This window comes from Planococcus citri, chromosome 5 (genome assembly GCF_950023065.1).
Source record: "Planococcus citri chromosome 5, ihPlaCitr1.1, whole genome shotgun sequence".
NCBI lineage: Eukaryota > Metazoa > Arthropoda > Insecta > Hemiptera > Pseudococcidae > Planococcus > Planococcus citri.
The window spans coordinates 38,250,562-38,270,180 of NC_088681.1; the positions used below are offsets into that span (position 1 = coordinate 38,250,562).

Genomic DNA, 19,619 nt, shown 5'->3' on the forward strand with positions numbered 1-19,619 from the left:
GAAGAAAGTGTGCGAAATAAAAACTGAAAAGTATGTTCGCCTACCTGAAGGATGCTTTATCGTGCGGATCGCCCACTTTTTTCAACTTTGAACTTGAGTTTTGTTTTGTCGTAAAAGGTAGAGTTTTAGAAGAAAAAAACAAAGTGAAGGAATGAAAAGTGCAAAATAGGTACTTTGCTACTTTAAACTAAACAACTCTTACAAGCTCACTGAAAATTTTCGGTGATTTTAAAAATAAAAGAATCACGTAGGCCATCTCAAATTGTGATTTGTTGCGCATTGCGCGTTCAAAGTTCAAAAAGATAAATCTATTGAGTCGCACAATCGCCATCTAATCTTGAAATAAAATACCTAATTTAAAAAAAATAATAATTAATTAAATCTAAGTGTTGTCAGCGGTATATAGTCATTAAACTGAATTATACTTACGTATTAGTTTCAACAATAATGTTACATTATGGATGTGGACAAAATCAATCGAACTTTGCTTGTTAAAACGTTAAATTTTCACGGTGTTCAACTGCAAAAAATATTCGAAGCCGAATATCAAAATTTTTCTCACCTAAAGATATTTGGTAATCTACATTTTAACGAATATGCTGCTCGTCAGAAACAACTGAGGTAAGCTCAAGCTCAACCCATCACCGAATATGTTTGAATTCATTCTAAATCTGCGCTGATTTCAGTTTCCAAGATCGTGGTAAACGATTCCGATTGCAGCAATTCATTTGCAGAAATGCCAATCAAATATTCGACAGACATGTCAAACCAATACGCAAAGATCGTAGAACTCGTACACTGGACACTGGATATTTTCCTGTTTTGCCTCCTTACGAGTCGTTCTTATCTATAGATAAACACCCACGTTGGGAACGATTTTTCGAAGTAAGTATATTTCTGCTGATATCTGCAACCATTCACACAACGTAATACTTTACTAACTCTTCGTTTATATTCCAGTATGTAAATCAAGGAGACATTATAGTAGCTTCAGTATTGAGTAAAACAGCTGCTGGTATGATATTAAAAGTATTATTTGGAGAAAGCGATGAAATCAGATGTGTGCCAGATGTCGGAATCAAAGTAAGTTGGTTAATCGATTTGAGATGAGAATCAATTTCCGAATTATTACCATTTCCTGTTTTTCAGGCGTTCTGTCCGGCATCATCCTTAATCGCAGCTGCTGATAAGAAAACCAATATTAGTAGAGCGTTTTTAATCAATGATATTGTATGTTGTGAAATTGTGGAACTTAACGTTGATACTGGAAAGATTACTTGTGGCATGAAGGGCGTACATTGCAGTCCAGAGAATCAACTTCGACTAGGATTAATGCATTCGGATGATTTTCCAGTTGAATATAGGTTAGTTATGGTACATTTGTCCACCACGTACCGTCTTTTCTATGATTTACTTTGTCATTTGTTGGAATTATTACATTTCGAATGATCAGTAGAACTTTGAAATTATGTCTGTGATGTTTAGTTTGAATAATACATACTTATGTAAGAGATTGGGACATTAAATCCTGCTTTCATTTTGAAAATGATGCAAATTTAATTTTCTGTTGCAGAGTTTATCAAGATAAAAAAGATAACGCTCTATTCAACGTTTTATTAGAAAAATCGGAAAGCTTTCAAAACCCTAATGTAGTAAATAATCTAATGATGCATTTAGGAATACCCAACGAACTGTACACTCACATGGATTACCTGAAGTAAATATTCAAATCATTATTTTCAAAACATTCCTAGATCTGGTATTCTAACCGAAGATGATTTTCAGGGAGAAGTTTCCAGCGAAAGATTGCGCAGTCGAATTACGCATAGCTCAAGCAGCCAAATGGGCTATTCAAAGCGTAGCCGACGGTGTCGAACATTTCAAATGTGGACGGCTATCTGAAGCATATCAATGTCTAAATAAAGCTTTAAGTATCGACCCTAGAAATGTCGAAGCGCTGGTGGCTCGAGGCGCTTTGTAAGTATCTCTGAAATGTTCTTCGTGCGGTTATGTCTTCGTTGAACGAAATCTATGGATTTTATTTCAGATATGCCAACAGTAGTAATTACGAAAAAGCTATTATCGATTTTGAAAATGCGCTAAAATTTAATCCAAATCATCAGAATGCTAAAAAGTATCTCGGAGATACGCTGGTCGCTTTTGGGAGAGCGTGAGTCTTCGTATTTATACGATTAACTTACCGTAAGTAAAATTTTACCAACTCAAGATTCTGTTATGTTCAGATTCGAAGAAAATGGCAGATTTACCGAAGCCATCAACGCCTATGAAACCTGCTTGACGATTATTCCCAATCACGAAGAAGCCAGTAATTCGTTACAGTTTATTAGAAAGAAACTTTTAGCTTCATCGAAGAAAGAAAACGTCGAAGAGTTCGTAGAAACGAGTAAAATTCAAGGTACTAACAGCAAGTTGAACCAGTTGCTCACTCAAGATGATGATGTAATCCCAATTACCCGAGAAGTTAAGAAATCCAAGTCTAAAAGGTGAGCTAATCTTCAAATTTCTCCATTTTTGAGAATTTTGATCGTAAAATGGATATGGTTTATTATTCCAGACGAGACTCGTCCAGTAGTAGTTCCTCGTCATCTTCAGACTCATCCAGTGATTCTAGCGACTCCAGTTCTAGCTCAAGTTCGTCATCCAGGTCAAAAAAGAAGAAAAGGTAACCCTAATACGAATTTTTATCAAATATAAATAATTAAAAGTCCCTAGAATTGATATTTTTTTTCTAGTAAAAAATCTAAGAAAGAACCTTCACTGTCGCCTTTGAGCAAAAGAATGATTCAAATGGAAAATGCCGGCTTTAAACAAGGTAAATATGTATTTTCGGAAACCGCGATAGATTTATTGTAAATGCAGTTGCAATTTTGCGAACATCATTAGTTGCTCAGAATAGCTATATGTTTTTGTACACGCATGTATCTTTCGATGGTTTGTTCGAAGATTTTTTTATTTTTGCAATGTGATGAAGGATGGTTGCGATGTTATGATCACGATTTGAATTGCAATATACTAAGATCTCTTTTACTCTTGCAGCTGGTTCAAGTTATCAAGCGTGGGGTATGAGTATTGAAAACGAATACGAATTGAGAGTTCGCAAGTTCCTTGAAGAAACCAAAAGAGATGAAGATTATGAAGATAAAGTACGAAAGTTTTTGGACGAAACTGCCAAATGGTATGTGAAGTAGCTAGATTTGCAATTAACCAAGATTTCCAGCTTTTGAAGTTTATTATTCTCTGTAGGAAAAAGAAGCAAAAAATCAAAGAAGAGAAAAGTAAGCGAAAGAAGAAAGTGAAGAAGCTTAAAACTAAAAGTAAGACTATACATTTTTGTGGTTTAATTTACTTACTTATACACCTATCTTTGTTGATCAGAAAAGAAAAGAGAAACCAAAAAGAAAAAAAGGCGTAAGCATAGATCTGAATCTGTGAACGAAGGTGAACTTGTGTTACAAGAAAAGTAAGTATTTGATTACCCTTCTATACGAGTATATTAATACAGTGAGGTCGATTGATCTTAAATACATTTAAGTTAGGTAATGATTTCACCTTTCATCTGATAATACGGTCATTGATTGAACCCACAAAATGACATCTTCCTATTAGAGGAAACTATTACCCACCTGAAATGTATCTAAGATCAATCAACCTCACTCTGCATAAAAAGCGTTCTTATTTTTTCAGTTCCTCTGGATTAAGTACTTTGAAAGACTTGGAAGACTTGCAAAGTAAATTGTCGGCGTATTATTCGAAAGTAGAGAAGAGTACTACGAAAAGGTGTGTACATTTTCAGAAAAAAATATTCTAGTGAAACAAAATGAAATGTTCGATTGTTTGGTTCATTTTATAAAATTGACTGGCTATTTTTTTTCTTCAAAAATGTACTTGTACTACGAAGTATTAATTTTTTTCGATTTTTTTTTTAGCGGTAAAAAAGAGAAGCACACCAATGATAAGAAAAATCAGTCGTCTAAACGTAAAAGTAGTTCAGAAGATATTGAAGAAATCGTACCGGAACCTAGTGAGAAAATTCGACGCCCTGTTGGTAAGAATTCAATAAAAAGTATTTTCATTTTTCTCACCTTAGCATTAAAAAATCTCAACTATTTTATTTTCCACTATTTCACTATATTTTCACAAAATCTTTCAATTCTAGAAATTAAGGAGCCAGAACCATATGTAAACGAAGATTACACCGCAGTCGAGCCTCAAAAACCCGAATCAAACGCTTATAGATTTAAAATGCAACTGAACACCGTCACAAACAAGTAATTACTGAAATGTTTTTTCATCTTTTTCTGATTCTGTAACCTAATCTTATTTTTTGGTATGTACCAGAGTCAAACGACGCAGTAGCGAAGATCCTCTATGGGGAGAAGATCAAACACAGCCGGAACCAGCTGACGAACCTTCTACATCCAAACCAACCTCGAAATCTCGATTTGATCCGATCATGGATCCTTCGGTATCATCAGTCAAACGTTCCAGGTCGCCTCCTGTATTAGATAAACTAGGCAGTTTTCTGATCAAAAAGAGAACTTCTGCTTCGCCGAAACGCGACTCGTACCAGCGTCGTAGATCTTTTTCAAGGAGCCTTTCGAGAACAAGGGAATCGCCTCGTAGAAATACTAGGTATCGTCCATCTCCTCATCGTAGTTCATCCAGAAGACGATACAGGTTAGAAAAGAATTTTTTCCATAATAAGAGAATCAAACGAATGATTATTTTAAACGATTTATTTTATGTGTAGTCGATCTCGTAGCCGAAGTGGTTCGTATTCGCGGTCAAGAAACTCCAGGTATTCCAGGTCCCGATCTAGATCTCCGTATTATAAAGATCGCGATTATAATTACAGAAGTCGAAATAGCGGCACGTACTATAAACCAAGGGCGCAAAACTATCAGGGAGATTATCGAGATGATAACTGGAAGAGTAATCGTTCAGGAGAATACAGTTCTAGATATCGAGATGGTCGAGACGATAGAGATTATACTCGTAGAAGGTAAATGTTCTAAATGAGTTCATCATACGAACATAGGCGTAATGAAAATTTGTCGATCTCCCCCCTCCTACTTATAAAATATGTCGTCTTTGTTAAAAAAATTGACCGAACAAATAAACTACTTTCAGAAGAAACGATAGCACGGATCGTGCCCCTTCGAACGAAGAATCCAAGGATACCCGAAGAGATCCTGGTAACGAAGGTAAGAATCGAGAAACGTCTTACGAAAAACATGGTGATAATCGCTCAGATCTTAAAAATAAGTCGGATCGAAGTGATCGTCGTAAAAGTGTAGATCGTACCGCCGAGTGAATTTTGTTTCCTACGAAGATCCTCCTGATCAGAAATTTTTTTTTCACATTTTTCTTTTCTTCTCTTGTTCGAAGTATGTTTTGATGTATGCCTTAATTTATTATTTTGTATGTATTTTATGACGTTCATCTTAAGTACATTCTTATTTTTTTGAATTAACTCGAATCGTTGCTTGTAAATAATATTTTTCACGTGGGAGATTTTTTTCATTTATTTCGTAAATACGAATTATAAACTTAAGAAAAAGTAATATAAAAAACGAAATTCCTTATAGAGTACTTAGGTTTATAAATGAACAGCGATATCGTATGAAAATATCTAAGAGATCGAGAGACAAGTGAAAATTGCAATAATTATTACGTTATCGATTTGTACTTAATTACATAATATCAACGATAAGTATCAAATTTACTGTCTAGGGACGTACGCCATTTTACGGTGAATCTGTCTCAGTTGCTGGAGCTGAGGATGATTCATATTCATCGAGCATTTCCAATATACTTTCAGGCGTACGTGTCATTTCTAAATCCAATTCATCCAAACACTCGAGTACTTTTCTGAATTTTTCCTGCTTCAACGGTTCAAGATTAACAGATGGTTTGAAGAAAAACTCGTCGTTGATATTGAAACAAATATCGTACAACGCCTCCACGATAGGGAAAACATCCTCGTGCTTTGTTTTTTCGGTAGACTGAAGGAACTCCTTTACCCAGGGATGGTATGAATTGCTAGACGTTATTTTTTGCCACTTGTCGAACCTGCACATCTCCGTCCATTCTTCTTCATCGTGACCCGGAGGTTTACTAACCGCCTCCAACCTTTCGAGCAAGTACCTTAATTTTGAAACTATAAACAGGGGATATTTCTCCTTCTGAAAGCAACAAAGTTAAAATGCCATTAGAGTGAGAGAATAATAATATTTCAAAATCAGATGAAGATCGAACGCAAATAAAAGGTTTCACTTACTGGCGGTAGTGTCGGTTCGTGCAGTCCTAGAATTTCCGACATGAGTGAAGCCATGTCTAATGGACCTGATTCATGTTCTTCATTATCATCACTCATTCTTCTCAGATCAGATTAACTGTAGGTAGTTAAATTATAATTAATTCAGCAAATTACTGCTAAATGGATTACTGATTTCTGTTCTATACTATTCAATGAATAAATTCAATTCAGTCATTTCATATCTTTATCAGCTTTACCTAGCTTTACGCTTTACTCATGTGTTTTCCAATTCCAACGACACAACAAAAGTAAATAGTAAACTGGATCAGGATGGAATTAGCCTTTTAGCCTAGAGGGGTTTGTTTCTCGCCCTCTGGTTGGGTCGTTCCTTCCTTTTTTGCACAACAGAAGCAGCAGCAGCAGCAGCATATAAATAAATATAAACCTCAAGGCAGTTAAGGCTCAATAATTTTCATTTTTTTTAAATTTTTAATTTAAAAAAAATTGAAAATGAGCACTGAGCAATGCAAATGCAATACAAAAAGAATTTGAGTTAAGAAGGTTAACCTTGAGTGATCTTTCATTTCATTTCATTTAGTCTTATTCAGATCTTCGTTCCGAACTTCCTACAGTAGAAAAAATTGCATTTTTCAGCTGAATTAGGTAACCATCGAGAAATATCTCACGAAGAATACGGTGATAAACTGATTATCTGATAATCACTCGGATCGAAGTGATCGCCGTAAACGCGTAGATCGCACCGCCGAGTGAATTTTGTTTCCTACGAAGATCCTCCTAATCAGAATTTTTTTGTCTCATTTTTCTTCTCTTCTCTTGTTAGTCTTGTTCGAAGTACCTACCAAAATTTTGATGTATATCTTGATTTATTATTTTATATTATGTTGCAACGCTCATCTTAAGTAGGTACACTTTTATTTTTTGAATTAACTTCGAATCGTTGCTTGTAAATAATATTTTTCACGTGACAGATTTTTTTATTCATTTTGTAAATACGAATTGTAAATTTAAAAAAATAAGTACCTATAATATAAAAAACGAAATTCCTTATAAAATTTAAGTATTTAGGTTTATAAATAATCAAAGATATCGCATAAAAACATCTACGCAGTGTCTTATTAGTACAGAGACCGAGAGACGAGCGAAAATTTGCAATAATTATTACGCCATCGATTCGTAAGTAGGTATGTAATATCAAGAAGTACCCGAATCCTCGGGGTTTCTACAGGTGGGGATTTTCGTTAACAAATTTACTGTCTCGAAACGTACGCCATTTTCTGAAGAATCTGTCTCAGTTTCTGGAGCTGAGGATGAGTCATGAGTCACATTCAGCAAGCATTTCCAATAGAGTTGACGTACATGTCATTTCTATATCCAATTCATCCAAACACTGAAGTACTTTTCTGATTTTTTCCTCCTTCAACGGTTCAAGATTAACAGATTTTCCGCCGAAGCCGAACAAGGCATCCGTGATATCAGCACAGATCTCGTATAACGTATCCACAATAGGGTAAACATCCTGATGCTCTGTTTTTTCGGTAGACTGGATGAACGCATTCACCCACGGATGCTTTGAATTGCTAGACGTTATTTTTTGCCACTTTTCTTCCGTGCACATCTCCCTCCATTCTTCTTCATCGTGACCTGGAGGTTTACTAACCGCCTGATATCGGCGAGAACTTGAGTAATTGATAATTACGAAATAACGAGTCGACACGGAGAATATTAATTAACCAATTAATATATTAATCAAATAAAACAATACTTCATCAAACAACAAAATAATACTCGGATACACGGAGAACACATCTAACACGTAGTATAACAAAACAGCAAGTGCGAAGAGTTACACGAGCGTACGTAGCTCGTAGCGCGGCAGGGCCGCGTTACACGGGCGGAGTATCTCTGTGTTGAGGAGCGCAGCCTGGCGGCTAACACTCCCTCCCTGCGCGACTCATCTTTCGCAAAAACATATTTACAGCTTATAATTAACAGGAACAAATAAATCACAAAATTCAAATAAACAGGAACACAGATTCAACACATGAATATTCGGAACAATTCAACGACAAATTACAAATAAAAATTTTTCTCTGTTTTTCTCTCTGTCTATCCCATTGGTTGATCGTCGTTATCGTGTTGATTTCTCCGTTGATAGGCTTCATCAAGTAAACGTTCGCCTAGTAATTGAAAATTCGGCGCAGCATCGCCTGGACCACGATCTTCAGAATCGGAAAAATAATCGACGTCAATACCGTCGTCTACGTTATCGGCGTTTCGGCGATGCGCTCGATTGCGGTGTCTCCGTTCGCGATTTCTCTGACGTCTACGTTCATCAATAGTCAGGTTCTCTGTTCGCAGCATCATTAATACGCGTTGCGGGTGTTCATCCAGCGCAAAGTGGTAAATACGCGACATCTCGATTAATTGATGCAGACCTTCAATCGCGTCTTCAATTGAACCAGGATCTAAAACAATTAATAAACACATACGCATATCTGTATTAGTCTGTACTACTCTGTTTACTCTGAATTCATGGCGGGACGGGCTCGGGGATGAAAACTCTACTTAATTTCACTCAGTAATCTGTCTCTCTGCTCTATAAACGTCTCTTTCGGTAAGGCTTTCGTCAAAATATCAGCGTCTTGGTCAGCTGATCTAACCCACTCTAAAGTGACTTGATTCTCGATTACAGCATTCAAAATATAATGCATCTTGATCTCTGTAACGTGTTTCAACGTTGGTGCTCCAGGTTTGTTTGCACACGTAAGGGCTGGAATGTTATCTCCGTGAATGACGTATGGTCGGTAATCTTCTCCGGTGGCTCTCGTCAGGGATGCGTTTACACCTACGCAATCAACTAAACATGAATTAATCGCGATATATTCGGCTTCACACGTCGAATTGGCTACTAAGCCCTGTCGTTTACTGGACCATTTGACCAGATCTCCGTTGAGTCGAATTACAATTCCGGCAGAAGATTTCTTCGTGTCGTCGCAATCTCCAAAACTTGCATCACAATAAGCATCGATTCCTTTTCCGGTTCCAGTATACACTAACCCTAGGTTTCGGGTACCTCATAGATATCGAAATACCTGCTTAACTTCCTGCCAATCCTGTTGTGTTGGATTTCCTTGCTTTCTGCTTAGCCAATTTACTGCAAACGCAATATCCGGTCTCGTAGCGTTGCTCAGGTACAATAAACTGCCAATCGCTTCTCTGTATGGAAAAGGTGCTCCGTCAAACTTCGCTTTTGGTTTCGGATTTTGTTGACGTCGTCTCTCTCGCTTATTCGGTTTATTCTTTTTCGGTTTCTCTGTCTTATTCTTTTGGCTTTTCGGCTGCATTGGAATCTCTGTCGAATACGCATTCTCCATGTTAAATCTCTTCAAGATTTCATCACAATACTAGGCTTGGTCTAACGTTAAAGTATTCTGTTCTTTGTCTCTCTGTATTCGTAATCCAAGGAATTTCTTAGGCTCTCCCATATCTGTCATCTTGAAAATACTTTTCAGTTTTTCTACGTACTTCTCTAAAATCTTTGCATCGTTCCCAGCAAATATCATATCGTCCACGTATATAATCAGTATGCCTTGAAACTTGCCTTTCCGAATCCAAAATAGGCAAGGGTCATTGACATCGGCTTCGAACCCTAGTTCTCTCAGTTTCTCCGCAAACTTTCGGTTCCAACATTTGGGGCTCTGTTTCAAACCATATAACGATTTTTCCAGCTTAAATACGAACTCCTTTTTCTCTTCGTCTGACATGTCAACACAGTCAGGGATTTCCATGTAGGTTTCCTCTTCCAAATCTCCGTTGAGAAAAGCTGTCGTTACGTCGAGTTGTCTGGCGTGAAGTTTCAATCTGTTTATTACTGAAAATACTACTCGTACAGTGGTCAATCTGGATACTGGCGCGTATATCTTCGAAATCGCCATACTCCGTTTGTCTTTAAATCCTCTGGCTACTAACCTGGCTTTATATCTCACGTTTCCTTTGGTATCGATCTTCCTCTTGAATACCATTGTGGAGTCAACAATCGTATGTCTCTTATCTCTGGTGTCTCTGGGTCTCGGTACAACTTTCCATACTCCGTTGTCTTCCATCGATTTCAACTCAGCATCAACTGCTTCCTGCCAATAATGTCTCTCTGTTGATTTCATCGCTTGCTTATACGTCGTTGGGTCAGAAATGATGTTTGTAATAAGCGCGAAAGCGTTTAAATCCTTCGTATCTTCGGTGAGTTTATGGTACTTTTTCAATTTCTCAATCTCAGCGTCGAAGTGTTCCTTTATCGAAAAATCTGTCTCAATTTCCTTCGCGGTGAGAGCTCCTAGATCAATTTCCTCTTCAATCCACTCTGTGTCGGAATCACTCTCTGTCTTCTCATCTGGGTCACACAGGATCGATAACTTTATATCCGTTTGAGTTTCTATTGATTTCATCTCCGGTTTCGCTCCGAGATCTATTGGATCAGTTTGGACTTCTCTGGAGGCTGTACGTAGCCATTTATCAACGATCGTCGGTAACGGTCCTCTGCGGGGTTCATTTTCAGGTTTCCGGTAGATCTCTTCGAATTCTTTCAACCACTCTCTTTCAGGTATCTCTGGTACGTATTTCTCTGTCAATCCATTTATGTCTCTGTAGTTCTTAAATTCAACACATTTCACGTGCGTGGCTCGGATGATCTTATTGGACTGCGGTAGTAGGACTTTATAACCTGTAGCGGTAAAACCAACAAGAACTCCAAGAACGGCGCGTTGGTCAACTTTCTGTAAAGTTGGATCATTTCGGTGTACATACGCAATACATCCGTACCTTCTCATATACTCTGTTCGTAAAGTCACGTCCGGAAAAATCTGTTTTATTGGAATTCTGTAACCAATACTGGAATGAGGTGCTCGGTTGTAGATTTGGACTGCCGTTGCTAAAGCTGTATCCCAATGATATTGAGGAACTCCGGAGTCCAAAAGCATTACTCTGACCTTTGCCATAATCGTCTGATTAAATCGTTCGGCTGTTCCATTATGTTGTGGTGCTTTTGGCTCGGAGTATTCAATCGTAATTCCTCTGTGATCGCATAACTGTCTGAACGCAGCTCCGGTGTACTCTCCTCCGTTGTCACATCTCAGTGTAGATACTCTCGAACGTCCTCTGGTATATTTCTCAACTAAGTTAAGAAACATTAGAAAACATTCAAGAACATCTGACTTGTATTGCATCGTGTATGCAATAGCGAATCTACTCGCATCATCAACGAACGTTACTATCCATCTGTGTCGTTTGTAGAGCGTCGGTGTTTTCAAGGGTCCCATAACGTCTGAGTGGATTCGATCGAAAATGAATTTTGATTTGTCACGAACTTCCTTGAACGGTTTCAATTTCATGTTCGCTAGAATGCAAACTTCACACGAACGAATCTGCTCACGACTTATTTTCACCTTCGCTAACGCTGGACTTGTCTTCTTTAACTTCATCATACAGTCGTAACTCAAGTGTCCCAATCTGTAGTGCCATCTCATGGCTGGACTGTTTTTAAAATCGACGTAGTTCATGGGTTTCTTCACCGTCGATAATCTCTCTACGTTGATTGGTTGTCCCAGTTCTTCGTCTGAGATCTCTCTGTTCAATTTGATGTCATCAATCGATTCCGGGCATAGGTAAACAGGTGAAATAATCTCACGATTTTGCTCCCTCCGTTCTTGAGATCGCTCCCTCCTACCTGGAGAGCTCTCCTTCGATTTCTTTTTCCCCTTCCTCTTCGATTTCGTTCTCTGTTTCACTTCCTTTTGTTCATTCATCTCTTGTATATTTTCAGTTTCAGCTGTCGACGTTGATGGTAAATTCTCTGTTTGAACCTTTCTCCTCTTTATGCTCTTCGACGTATTGGCACTGCTGCAACTTGGTCTCGTCGGCGAATGAGGTCTCTTTTTGGGTTTCTCCTTTGTCGTCGTATTCATCGCGATTTCACGATCTCTGGTTCGAATACGGAATTCCCAATATGGTCTCTTGTATTCTCCGGCTAAAATAACCTTCGTCGAAACTGGATCAATGATGGACGCGTGTTTATTGGTGAGTAAGATCTCATACCCAAGATCTACAAACTTCCTTAGCGAAAGTAAATTCTCTGTCAACCTTGGTACAGCTAAAACGTCTGTCAAATGAACTTGCGAATTACACACTTCACTCATTCCTAAAATCATACCTCTCTTATTCGAACTCAGTAACGCACTCGGATCTCCGTTCGCACCTTGAATAGGGTGTACATACTCTGTAGACTGGGTCAAATACTCTGGGTTGTTTATAAAATGGGAGGTAGCTCCCGTATCACCTAAGAAAGTGACATGCTTACCTTCCAATACGCGCGTGATCGCCATCGCTGCGTCGTTTAACTCCTCCTGTTGCCTGGTTAACAGGGCTCTCTCGGCATCCGGCATCGGCCTTCCCTCGTCTGCTTCATCAGGAACCTGCTCTCGGTGAAGTCGCGTTTCGATCTCGGTGAGCCTCTCGTTGACCTTCGTGAAGTTCAATTCCATGATCTGCTTCACGTACATGAAATTAACGGAACGATAATTCGCTCTCCGTCGATCAATCACTTCTCCGTCGCCAATTTCCCATTCTTCTTCGCACGGAATGTCTGGCCGAATTAGTAGGTTTTGCCGGATGATTTCGGGCGTGCGTGGCCGCGGCGCATTCATATCTTGGCCTAACGAATTTAAATGCGGCTTCTCTGTTGCATTACTCTGTGCTGAACTCGGGCCTGGCTTGTTCCACTCGTCGTCGGTTTTCGCCTCGGATTGGGCCGTCGTATCCATTTCGGCTTCGGCAACCGTTTTCGTCGACTTAACTTCCCACAGCGGTTTCTCTGGCATCGGTGGCGGGGTTGGAGGTTTCGGTGCCGCAATTGTACGATCGAGTTTAGTCGGCTTCGTTGGTTTACGATGTTCCGGGCCTTCTCTGTTCGTATCCGTTTTCTTCGGTGTCCTCGCGTCCCTGCGTGGATTATACACCTTTCCAAGATTCAAAGGCGATTTACCGGCGTTCGGATTCTGTTCACGAAACTTTTTGAAAATTTCGTCTGTTGAAGTGCCTTCTTTCTTCGCGGCTTTCGTTTGCGGTTTATTTGGGCTTGATCCTTTCTCTGTTTTATTCTCCGGCGCCTTAATACACCCAATCGGGTTCATTTCAACCGGTTTCTCTGTTTTCGACGTCGAAGCGCTAGTTCCTGGCTGCGGTGTGTTGGTAAACGGCAGCATCGTCTGTTCTTTCGTATGTTCCAGGTAGGCCGGCTTCGGAACTGGTGGTATTGGCGGAAAACCAGGCGGCGGTTGAACCATCGGTTGGCCAATAATGGCTGGTCCGACGGTGTCCAAAAACGACGAATACTCGACGCCGCCTATATCGAATACAGGCTCGATCTCTGTCGGTTTTCTCGCTTCGACGTTAATCGCGTGAATTCTCAGTTCCACTCGCGTTCTAAACCAAGCCAACATTTGTTCCCACTTGGCGATGTGGTTGTAAATCAATCCAGCCTGGGTTCCGTTGAGCGAATTAACGTCGATGTCCGGTAGCTCCATCAGTAGGAAAGACGTGTACGGCGATTCCTCTTCGATGTGCGGGTCTACAAGCATCGCAGGAAAATTACGTAGACGTCGCGCTCCCTCCGGTCTCGCCATAGAGCGACCGCGTCCGGGCGGCGGTGATGGACCGCTGGCTGACGAATGCGTTGATGAGCTCTGTCGGCGATTCTCGGTTTGGGTTGCATCTCTGTCTGTTGCGCTCCGGCTACTCTTATCGGTTTCCCTCGGCGGGGATGAGCGGCTGCGATGTTGTTCGTCGCGGTTCGGTGACCGGTAACGGCTCGACGATTGATGTCTTCGACGATTTTCTTCGATATCGTTTCTCGCGTCTCGGTCGAATCTCGGTATACCCATAAAATCCTCCGGTTGCCGTTCACCGCTAATTAATTGGGCTGCTCCGTTAATTGTATCTCTGATCCGGTTGTCTCGGGAACTATCTCGGTACTTTGCGAATTCTGTAAAATAAATACAACTCTGGTTAGTGTCTCAACATTACACAGAAACTACTTCTTCGGCTCTGATTTGGGTGGGGGTTTGTTAGTAACGATTTTCTTCTTGGGCGGAGTCTTTTGACGATCGCGATTCGAACGAGGCGTATACGGCTTCCTATTGTTCTTCCAATTACTCTGATAACGAGGTTTCCCTCGGTACGGTTGCCGGTTCCTCTTGGGAGTGTAATTCTGGCCCCTGGGGCGGCGCGAATTATTCCCCCAGTTGGAACGGCTGCGATAAGAATTTCGATTTTTATGGTAATTGAACCTCGGTTTACGATTATTACTTCTGTGTTTTGATTTACCGTGTTTGTAGAATACGCGGGGATTGTTGCATGTCGTTCCAAAATGACCCCACTCCGAACATCTGAAACACCTCGGTCCATCTTCCCACTTCGGACATTCGTAATCATAATGATCCGGGTTGGAGCAGTTGTAACAATTGTGATCGGGCGGTCTCGGTAGGGTATCGGCGTTGTAAGGCGGTCTCGGTTGGGGCTTTCCGTCGCTCCGTCGGATAACTGGTCGGTGACTAGCATAGTTGGCCTGCTGCGGCCCACCTCTCCGTTCAGACTCCAGCTGTAACAACAACAACTTAAGGTCAGCGAGACTCGTATGAGGATATTCGCCCTTAGACTTAAGAATAACCCTAAGCTCTGTATAGATAGACTCTGTCGCCTCTACTATCCTATCAAAGATCTCTGGCTCGGGAATCTCTTCCCCTTTCGTTTGCATCTTAAAGTCGTAGGTGAGTTCGTCCATACGCCCAAAGAAAGCATCGAGAGTCTCCCCTCTTCCTAACATCAGCTTGTTGAACTCGGACTTGATCGTACCCCTACTCACGTTCCTCTCTACTCTCCGTAAGTCGAAAATGGCGTCGATCATCTTCTGTACAGGCGTAATGTGCCCTACTCTCGCAAAATAATATTCGTCTAGTCTGTGTAGGACGAGATTACGAAGCTGCTTCTCCTCAGCTTTCCTCTTGGTCCGCTTCGTGAGGTTAATATTGTAGATCTCAGCATCCAACTGTAGCATCTGATGCCACGTCTCGATTCTCACCTCCTTCGTCAGTACCTTACGCGTTTCATGATTGCTTCGCATCATATTCTCTGTCAGATGGTTTTTCCTACTGGAACGCGTTTTCTTCTCTTTCGACTTCTTAGACGATTTCTTCGGTTTCGTCTCAGTCGCTGGCTCACTCTGTGTACTCGTACTATTTCCAGATGGTGGAGGAGGAGGCGGAGGATTTTGGGTACTGTTCGACGTAGCACCTCCTCCAGTTCCAGAATCATCTCCATTCTCCTCTTCTTCCTCTTCGGAGCTGGAATCAGACGAATCATCATCCGACTCTTCCGAGTCCGATTCGGAGTCCGAAGAACTACGTTCATTTTCCGAAGCGTCGGACATCATTGGTTTTGGAGTCGGGGCGCGGGGTCGTTCAACTTGACGTTGCTGTTCAGGCGCGGGTCGCGGTACCGTCTCAGTTTGAATGGTGTTCTCGGTAGCTGGCACAGCATCCGGCACTCTTCTCACTAAGATCGGTTTCTCAGTCTCTGTCTCTCTCTTCGAACGTTTGCGTTTCTTCTTCAACGCTTTCTCAACCATCTCATCTTCGGCTCTCAGTGCAAGCAATTTACTCATCGCTTGGTCCATCGCTGCTCTCCGCTTCGCACCTGGTTCCCAATTCAAAAACGATAATTGAATTTCACCTTCACTCTGTACATACGAGTTCGTACTCACATCTGGAATCGTACTTGGATGCTGGGTAAAACTCTGAGATGACGTTGAAGGTTGCGTCACCGTAGCTACCGTACGACAGTCATTCTTAGGTGGTAGCGGGATTGCTACTGGCACAGCATCTCTGTTTATCGGTTGACTCACTTTCTCTGGCGACTTAGACTTTTTCTTTTTCTTTTTCTTTTTCTTTTCTACCTCTTTCGTCGTATTCTCATTACTCACTACGTTCTCTGTGCGTGTCTCAGTGCTGGTTGTCTTCGGAGCCTGATTGCTATTGTTTCTAATAATTTTGTACTGAGTGACAATATCACCTTCATTGTACTTAGTCGTCTGTCTACTCGAATCTACATTACTCTGTGTACTTACATCTCGATTTGATCTCGACGACTCAGACTTATGGGCTTTTCTTCGGTTACTTTCTTCCCTTTCCTAGTTACCCATTGTTTATATCAATACTAATTACTCTAATTAAATATGCAAAAATTACTCTGAACTTGGTTCGTGTGCTTACTCTGTCTCTCTGGCGTTGACGTTCAATGTTGGCCTGAATCTCGTTCATTCGTCGCGTTTCAGCTTCTATATCTATCTCCCGTTCCTCACTGGAACGATGACGTCGGTGGCGGCTTCGGGAGTCTGATCTGGACCGTTTCTGGGCTTTAGACCGGTGATACCTGTCTTCATCTCGTCTGCTCTTACGGTCATCATCATCTCTACGATGTCTATCAGCCTGCACGAACAATTGACTCAAATTAGCGATACTAGGAAGGGCTCAGGTACTTCGTGACGTAAGAAAAATAGCACGCAAAAACAGCATCAGCGAAGCAAATTTTGAATTAATTAGTCACACTCCTAATTAATTCCAATTCAACACAGAGTCGTTCGGTCCAGTCGGATCACACTTCTCGTCTGAATTTCACTTCTCTGTGTCGCCTGATTTCTCTGTATGATAGGTTAGCGTTCAGCCTGAACTTACTAGCTAACAACAACAACGATTCTGAAGCCCAAGATTTTCAAAAATTTCCAAAATTTCGAAAAATTCTCTAAGTTTTCTCTGACCAAAGAAAAATCGGGCATGACCTTAGGGCGCTCTAACCGTTACGATCACCGAATTAACATAAACGTACGTACACAAGCACAAACATAAACTACACTTCTCTGTGATGCTGCCCGTTACTCAAATTGGTCCAAATACGTAGAGAATCGTCGTTTTCTATCATACTAGAGGTGTGCACATCGTAACGAAAAATGGCAAAAATTTCTCTGTTAGGCAGCCGAAAACTACACAGCATCTCTGTACACGCTATGGCTATTTCAACACACACAATTTAAACTTTGTTTTGAATCTCTGAACTAATTTGGCTCGAATTTCATCTCTAATAACGGCGTATAACTACCCGCGAACACGTGTGTGGATCTTGGACTCACAGATCTCATTTCTACGTAATATTTTCATAAATCATAATTCACATCATCTCCGGAACTCTTTTATACGTATTATAAACGTCTCATCTTATTAAAATTCTCGGAAAAATTCACCACTGGAACTCTTTTTAATACTCTGACGCCGGTTTCACACGTGTTGCGTCATCTTTCCATCTCTGTAGCCAAAATCTCTGTGTGTGTGAAAATCGCCATTTCGAGTACTTTGATACTCAGAACGCATAATTAAGCCACTTTTAAAAGCATAATAAGCATAATTACTAATAAATAGAAATAAATACTGAGATTTCGAGGCATCCAGCAACATGGCGAACATGTGCTGGCCCTTTGACTATATAGATATACTATGTATATGGACTGCTAACCCTTATCAAAGTGTAAAATGTAAACATAAAAGTCCACGCAACAAAATCGACGGTTCTAGTCGAAGATTACATGCAATTGTATGCGAGGATGACGCGAGGTGACGCGCGCATCCAAGGTTCCGTACTGTGAGAGCCAATGAGCAACGTTTTCAGGCAACGAACACCGCGTTTCATTGAGTGGACTTTGAAAATCTGGCTTACACGATTTCTCCATATAACCAACGTTAAATTGATAAGAATCAGCAGTCCATATACGTAGTATATCTATATAGTCAATGTGCTGGCCGCTCTCGTCACCATCAGCTCTGCATACCATGATATCGGCGAGAACTTGAGTAATTGATAATTACGAAATAACGAGTCGACACGGAGAATATTAATTAACCAATTAATATATTAATCAAATAAAACAATACTTCATCAAACAACAAAATAATACTCGGATACACGGAGAACACATCTAACACGTAGTATAACAAAACAGCAAGTGCGAAGAGTTACACGAGCGTACGTAGCTCGTAGCGCGGCAGGGCCGCGTTACACGGGCGGAGTATCTCTGTGTTGAGGAGCGCAGCCTGGCGGCTAACACCGCCTCCAACACTTCAACCAAGTTTCTTAATTTTGTAACCAAAAGCATGAGACACCAGTTGCGCCCCGTCTGAAAACAGCAAAGTAAAAACGCCAATACATATTTCAAAATTAGGTGAAGATCAAAAGCAAATAAAATGATTCCCTTACCGTCAGATCACTCATTCTTCTCAGATTAATTTAAAAAAATTGAAGTTGAATTTTAATTAATATTTGGCAAGTTACACCTATATGTAATAGTTGCTACATAGTGCATTCCTACATAAGAGACAACGTTCAACGTTCAACGCTCAACCGGAAGAAGATGCTCGGTTATTGGCTGGAATCGTCAACCTAAACGCGCAACGTCCAACCGAAACAAAATATTTTGAATTGGTTGAGAGTTGAGCGTTGAACGTTGAACGTTGTCGCTTATGTAGGCGTGCACACATGCAGTTACTTACTATTTATTATCACTATGTATTGATAGGTATTCTAAGGACACAACAAACTGGATGGAATGTTGTTCCTCTGGAACTGGATGCAGGATGCCGATTTTCTCGCCCTCTGATTGGCTCGTTACCAGCGTTCTTCTTCTTGCACTAGTTGCACTTCTAAAAAGCCTCATTTCTTTCATTTTTTTTTTTTTTTTTAATTCAACATCAACTGTTTATGTTTTATTTGTAGGTTAACCTTGGCTCGTAGAAAAATGAAAATTACTAGGTAGTAGGTATGTATCATCAATGTCCTCGTATAGTTTATCGAGAAAACGATACAGGTTAGAAGGAAAATTATTCCATAATGAATGAGAGCATCAAATGAATGATTCTATCAGGGAGATTATCGAGATGATAACTGGAGGAGTAGGTAATCGTTCAGGAGGATACAAATATGTAGACCATATCAGCGGAGCTTCAGCGATCGAGATGGTCGAGACAATAGTGATTGAGATTATACTCGTAGAAGTAACTGTTCTGATTGAGTTCATCATAAGATGAGCAGTGAGAATAGGGAGATGGATCAATTTTTGAAAAAATTATCTTCAAACAGACGTAGGTAATGAACATTTGTCACCCCCTCCGCATACTTGAAAAATAATAGGTTGTCTTTGTTACAAAATTAACACACAAGAAAACTACTC

The 19,619-nt window shown here is 40.4% G+C and overlaps 2 protein-coding genes across 6 annotated transcripts; one reads left to right on the top strand and one right to left on the bottom strand.

Annotated features, from left to right (window-relative positions):
* Positions 1-42: 42 nt before the first annotated feature.
* On the top strand, positions 43-5,533 carry LOC135848312 (tetratricopeptide repeat protein 14 homolog). 4 transcript variants are annotated; one of them, XM_065368205.1, is made up of 19 exons: positions 43-621; positions 687-885; positions 961-1,083; positions 1,150-1,364; positions 1,574-1,717; positions 1,786-1,977; positions 2,048-2,170; positions 2,244-2,504; positions 2,576-2,683; positions 2,754-2,833; positions 3,058-3,196; positions 3,265-3,296; positions 3,397-3,481; positions 3,706-3,798; positions 3,948-4,066; positions 4,178-4,289; positions 4,360-4,698; positions 4,772-5,023; positions 5,152-5,533. In XM_065368205.1, exons 1-19 carry the CDS (start codon positions 458-460, stop codon positions 5,333-5,335), a joined length of 2,964 nt encoding a protein of 987 aa, XP_065224277.1. In that variant the 5' UTR covers positions 43-457; the 3' UTR covers positions 5,336-5,533. The 4 variants fall into 4 exon arrangements, with proteins under 4 accessions (XP_065224277.1, XP_065224278.1, XP_065224276.1 ...); XM_065368206.1 differs by having other exon boundaries at positions 3,721-3,798; XM_065368204.1 differs by having other exon boundaries at positions 44-621; positions 3,265-3,335; positions 3,721-3,798.
* LOC135848313 (uncharacterized) lies at positions 5,520-18,495 on the bottom strand. 2 transcript variants are annotated; one of them, XM_065368208.1, is made up of 6 exons: positions 18,225-18,495; positions 16,618-16,833; positions 14,675-14,948; positions 12,651-14,333; positions 6,302-8,766; positions 5,520-6,206 (listed from the first exon to the last, which is right to left on the bottom strand). In XM_065368208.1, exons 1-5 carry the CDS (start codon positions 18,225-18,227, stop codon positions 8,408-8,410), a joined length of 2,535 nt encoding a protein of 844 aa, XP_065224280.1. In that variant the 5' UTR covers positions 18,228-18,495; the 3' UTR covers positions 5,520-6,206; positions 6,302-8,407. The 2 variants fall into 2 exon arrangements, with proteins under 2 accessions (XP_065224280.1, XP_065224279.1); XM_065368207.1 differs by lacking the exons at positions 16,618-16,833; positions 18,225-18,495 and having other exon boundaries at positions 14,675-15,260.
* Between the last annotated feature and the right edge of the window lie 1,124 nt (positions 18,496-19,619).

Excerpts from the sequence above, each read along its gene's own strand:
- LOC135848312 (XM_065368203.1), top strand. The coding sequence starts at position 458 with ATGGATGTGGACAAAATCAATCGAACTTTGCTTGTTAAAACGTTAAAT. Across the intron at positions 2,834-3,057 it reads AAATGCCGGCTTTAAACAAG|CTGGTTCAAGTTATCAAGCG; the intron begins GTAAATATGTAT and ends TTACTCTTGCAG. Across the intron at positions 3,799-3,947 it reads GAGAAGAGTACTACGAAAAG|CGGTAAAAAAGAGAAGCACA; the intron begins GTGTGTACATTT and ends TTTTTTTTTTAG.
- LOC135848313 (XM_065368207.1), bottom strand. The coding sequence starts at position 15,254 with ATGATCGACGCCATTTTCGACTTACGGAGAGTAGAGAGGAACGTGAGT. Across the intron at positions 14,334-14,674 it reads CCGCGTATTCTACAAACACG|AATTCGCAAAGTACCGAGAT; the intron begins GTAAATCAAAAC and ends TTTATTTTACAG. Across the intron at positions 8,767-12,650 it reads GATCACGCGCGTATTGGAAG|ATCCTGGTTCAATTGAAGAC; the intron begins GTAAGCATGTCA and ends TAATTGTTTTAG.